Here is a 5,300-nt window from a genome sequence, read left to right as displayed (position 1 = left end):
CCGTCTCTGATGTCCCAGACGATCGAGTTGCGGACCCACTAAACGACTTCTTTGCGGAAGCGTGGTCGGACAGTAGAGCCTACAGTCTCTTCCCACTCCAGCTCCCCTCCAACTCCGATGACCTCTGCAGCATTGGCCAAGTTAAAGCCATCTTAAGGAGATTGAACACTAGGAAATCAGGTGGACCTGACGGCATTCCAAACTGGGTTCTCAGTGTGTACCATGAAGACCTAGCTCCAGTCGTGACTCACCTGATAAACTCCTTTTACAACTCCGGATATATGCCTTCCGTGTGGAAAATGGCGAATGTTTGCCCCATACCAAAAACGTCTGTTCCTGCAAGCAAGAAGGATTAGCGGCCTATCTCCCTTATCTCGAACCTCGGAAAGGTACAAGAAAGGCTTGTGCTGAACAGATTTCTACCGATTATGAAGCCTTGGATACGGGATCAGTGCCAAAAGCTTCGACCACTGTCGCTCTTCTGAAAGTGTACCAGTCATGGTTGCAAAGTTTAGACACCAAGAAGACATCAATGGTCCGTGTGCTCCTGGCTGATATGTCAAAGGCTTTTGACAGAGTCGACCACGGAATACTGCTACAACATCTGGATGCCCGTGGTACGCCCCCTAGGATGCTTGCTTGGCTCTCCAGCTATCTATCCGGCAGGACCCAACGCGTGGTCGCCAACAATTAGTACAGCAGTTGGCGCGTTGTCAACTCTGGGGTTCCTCAAGGTGGGGTGCTATCCCCTTACCTGTTTCTTGTGTACATGTCTACAAGAACCACCAAGTATGAGACCACCGATAACACCGGCTATGCGGATGATATAGGTCTGTCTGTCTGCACTTTATGTCCCTGACGACAGGGAGGGTGCGACAGGACGAACATTGCGTAACTCCAGTCACCGAACACTACCTAAATGCAGGACCGAAAGACTCAAACGATCATTCTTATACCGAGCCACAGTGCTCCACACAAACTCGTTGTAATCTAATCTTACAGTTTGAAATGTTCACAAACTGCAATTTCTAATTCTTTAAAAACGAATGACTACATGTGTTTGTATTTTATATGTACGTAGTTTTAAGCATGTTTCAATTTCTCTCCTTCGTTATGATTTTAACACCTCGATTTTAAACACTGTAAATTAGCGACCTATTCAGACTCTGTCTCCATGTACATGAAATCTGCTACGCTAAATAAATTCTTTGATTGATTTGATTGATTGATTGATTGAAGTACACTCATGTCCATGTACATTTGTACTGTGTCTTTGGTAATGGCTCGGTCCCTACCCGAGTACACACCGAACACTCTACTCACTCAACTGCACGATGTAAATGTAAATGCAGAAACTTTCGCGGTGGTTAAATGTTCGCGCTTTTCGCGGTGGCCGCTTCACCGCGAACATTTTTCATGGCAGTAAGAGACTGCAGTGCATGGTGCTACCGCGAACTTAAAACCACCACGAAAAGTCCTTTTTCCTGCTACTGCGAAATTAAATCCCCGCGAACTTAAATACATTTACTAGTACTTACAAAACTGCTCTCCTCCTTTCCCCAGAACCCCATGTACTTCAGGACTTTGTGAAGTTCCATCCGGTGACCCTCGCCAACAGTTTGTAACAAAGTCGTTGGTTTACATCGTGGCAGGAGGAATTTCTGGAAGATCATCGGCAGGGCCTGCCTCACGCGGCCATACGTGCCCGTTCCCTTGTACTTTGGGTCTTGACGGCCGTTTTTCCCCAGTAGAGAGTCACCATCGTCGCTAAACCAGTAAACGTTGAAGCCTACCTGTATTGAATAATAGTACTAAATAATAATGATGGTAAATGATGTCTGAATTATTGCAGATGTGAAAGATTATTTGGAAGTGCAAAATTGTATCAAAGTATCTAAATTTCCAACTTGAAAATGCATTCTTCAATGCTGAATTATCTATCAGTTCTGTGTGTAGAAATATGACTTACAATATTGGTGTATTGGCCTGTCGTAAGAAACAGTATAGACCATATATATACTGCTTGTCAATTTCTCACACTAAATCACGACCCAGTGTTATCATTACTTCATATTCAGGGCTAGGTGTCCTTCAAGCTAATTTCTTTATGTGTAGTCATACTTCAATTCATAATCTGTTGTATCTAGATTTCAAACATGACTTGAAGAGTAACGTTAACTTTCTCAGCCAGGCCACCACTGATGTGAACTGCACGGGTGCCTGTAGCATACTGAAGTCCATAGTTATTATCTGGTCTTTATATAGTTTTATTGGGCCCTTTAAGCAATAGGTAATAATCGAAACGTTAGCTCTGGAAAAGCATGTGGTTGTTAACAGTAGAAGCCGCTTAACTTCACGGCCTATTTGCCGGTGAATTTCGTGCAATTATCCGGATGGTGCAGTAATGCGAAGTTATCTAGCTGGACCACGCCGGTTTGGGATTGTGGGATTCCGTGCAGTTAACAGAAGTGTGCGTTAATCCGATGTGCAATTAACTGGCTTCTACTGTATAAACGCTTTAATTCACTATTCTTACCTACCAGGCTGTGCTCTAGTTCTATCAGAATGAAGGAAACATCCGGGTCATCCACATACTGGTGGAACTTGGCCGGCAGGTAGTCGAAGCCGTCACGGAAGTTGTCCGGACATGCCATCTTCATCACCGCCTCGAAGTCTGTGTGCTTCGCTTCTCTTACTGTTAGCTCGCCGCCACCCTTTCAGTAAAAGAAATGATCACTAATTTTTTGTTACACTTTGTTCAACATAACTGATCATATGGAGAGCTGCAAGATTTGTCACAGAGAATCATCGTATACAGAAGAAGATGCTTAATTGCACAGCCTACTTGCCAGTGAATTTGGTGCAATTATCCGGCTGGTGCAATAATGCGAAGTTGGACCACGCCGGTTTGGGATTTTGGGATTCCGCGCAGCTAACAGAAGTGTGCATTAGTCAGTTGTGCAATTAACTGGCTCCTACTCTAGCTGCGGACCAATCAGACAGCCCCGTTCCATGTTGGTTATGACGCCGTAACACATAGATTCCTGCTAGCCCGGTGTATATCGCTCCTTCTGATTGGTCAGAATTTAAATCGGTTCGTTTCGCTCACTCGGTGGTTTCATTCGGTGGTTATAGCAAAGGTCATCACACCATATACACCATATACATATAAGTATAGGCACACAGCCAGCAATACAACAATCTCTGTGCTGGTGGCCCATCCATGCACAGAGAAGACAACAAGCACAATTAACATTTGTGTTCAAGGCAGTTAACAACCTTATAGCCGTACTTCATGTGTACAGTATTCTCACAAAGACCAACAACAACAATATCATCACAAGAGGTATCCACACAAAATGATTCACAAGTTCTTCAGAAAGATCTGAACACCCTGGAAGAATGGCAAAGGAAATGGCTTATGCAGTTCAATCCTGATAAGTGCCATATCATGCACATAACAAACAAACGAACACCAAATGTGTCCCCTTACCAGTTTTGTGGTCAGACATTAGAAACCACAAAAACCCACCCATACCTTGGTGTTACATTAACAACTGGGCTGAAGTGGGGTGTCCATGTTAACAAAATAACAACCAAGGCTAAACAGACATTGGGAGTAATCAAACGCAACTTGTGGGCATGCCCAACCAGGGTAAAATCACTTGCATACACGTCACTAGTAAGACCTAACCTTGAATATGCCGCTACAGTATGGGACCCGTATACAAAGAAAGACAAAGATAAACTTGAAAGGGTACAGAACCAAGCTGCCCGATTCTGCACAAACAACTATAAACAGGGATTCTAGTGTTACCAAAATGAAAACAGATTTGCAGTGGATGTCACTTGAAGACAGAAGGAAAATGTCCAGACTTTCCATGATGTACAAAATGACCAATAAACTGGTGGACGTACCAACGGATAAGTATCTAATACCAGCTCAAAAAAGAACAAGAAACAGTCATGCCTTCATATACCAGAGTTACCAACCTAGGATTGATGTGTTCAAAAATTCGTACTTTCCCAGAACTATCGTAGAGTGGAACTTGTTATCACCAAGTACAGTAGGGGCATCTTCTCTTGGTAGTTTTAAAGAACGCTTGCAGATAGATGTGCAAAAGTTAGGGGTAACGAGTCGTTCGGTGTAATATAACCAGCTGCTGCCGCTGCTGCCGCGCCCCGTGCCTGCAAAGCTGGTGTGTTACGCCGAACGGCGGTTATACCGGCTATATAGATACAGATACAGATACAGAAGAGGACACCAGCAGCATATCAGCTACACAATGCTATTCAACACTAAAACAAGTACGGCAAGTCATCGAATGGAATAGTTTGCCTAAGCTTCTTCTGTATAGCAGGTCAAATGTGGGGTGGGCTAGTACTGTTCCAAATGCATGTGAATCCTGCAGTCCACCGGGCGAATATGTGGCTCCGAAGCCCTCTGTTTAGGTAATATTGCTACTGGTGTATATACATAACATCTAGGTGGTTGTGTTAACAGAAAACCTCCACTTACCATCTTACTTCTCCGTGTGGCTTGTTTGAATCGCACCTGTCCCCTTTCTTCCCCGTTATAGACACCTCACGCAAAAGGTGGACTTTGGACCCTATTCACAATTGTGATCAGTGCAATCCGTGTGAAGTCGGTCAAGCAAACAATGTAACAAACTCATAAAGGTGAAGAGTTCACCGTCCTTAATTAGTTATCTAACAAAGGAGTGTTACGCAATATAGGACTGAACAACAAGGCTCCATGAAAGTAGTAATTCCCTTCGTGAAACGAAGGGTTTGTGGTCAGTGTTGTTTTGATGCCAGGTGGTCGTTTGTCAGCTTGATAACTAGGGAACGCATGGATGGATGGTTTTGATATTTGGTATGTGGGTAGGTTTGGCATGACGAAGTAATGGCAGGAATTGCGTTACGGCAGGGCGCTCTAGCGGCGTGTTATGGTACTGCAGCGGAACTTCCGGTTTTGCTATTTTTTGTTTGGGACTTGTTTGGGTGATGATTTTTAAGTGGTAGGTAGCTGTGTAAAAGCATAGTAAGGTGTGTAAGTTTTGGTCACCTAGGGGTTTCGCAGGGGCGTTGAAAGTAATTCTTGTTTTAGGTTTTGAGAAGGAATAATGCAAGAAGGGGTTGATGGATGTTAATGACTGTAGGTATGCTGACAGCTTACGTAATGATGTACATAATTGTATGCTTGTTGTGCAAATTAGGTAGTAATTTGCATAATACAATAGGTATGTGTAAAAACATTCGACACTCTGTGTCTGTGAACAAAACAGCTCCTTCACGCC

General features: G+C 43.8%; 1 protein-coding gene across 1 annotated transcript in view; it reads right to left on the bottom strand.

Annotated features, from left to right (window-relative positions):
* Positions 1–4,617, bottom strand: part of LOC118408012 (probable N-acetyltransferase 16) — a 6,837-nt gene extending 2,220 nt beyond the window's left edge. Inside the window, exons 1-3 of the mRNA XM_035808624.1 lie at positions 4,520–4,617; positions 2,541–2,714; positions 1,539–1,793 (exon numbers count right to left, since the gene is read on the bottom strand). Of these exons, the coding sequence (XP_035664517.1) occupies positions 1,539–1,793; positions 2,541–2,714; positions 4,520–4,522 (432 nt within the window). The 5' untranslated portion in view covers positions 4,523–4,617. The remainder of the gene's footprint in view (positions 1–1,538; positions 1,794–2,540; positions 2,715–4,519) is intronic.
* Between the last annotated feature and the right edge of the window lie 683 nt (positions 4,618–5,300).

The sequence above is a fragment of the Branchiostoma floridae genome, unplaced genomic scaffold (genome assembly GCF_000003815.2).
Source record: "Branchiostoma floridae strain S238N-H82 unplaced genomic scaffold, Bfl_VNyyK Sc7u5tJ_1529, whole genome shotgun sequence".
Classification (NCBI taxonomy): Eukaryota; Metazoa; Chordata; class Leptocardii; order Amphioxiformes; family Branchiostomatidae; genus Branchiostoma; species Branchiostoma floridae.
The sequence above is the reverse complement of the archived record's forward strand: the minus strand, read 5'-3'. Positions and strand labels throughout refer to the sequence as shown.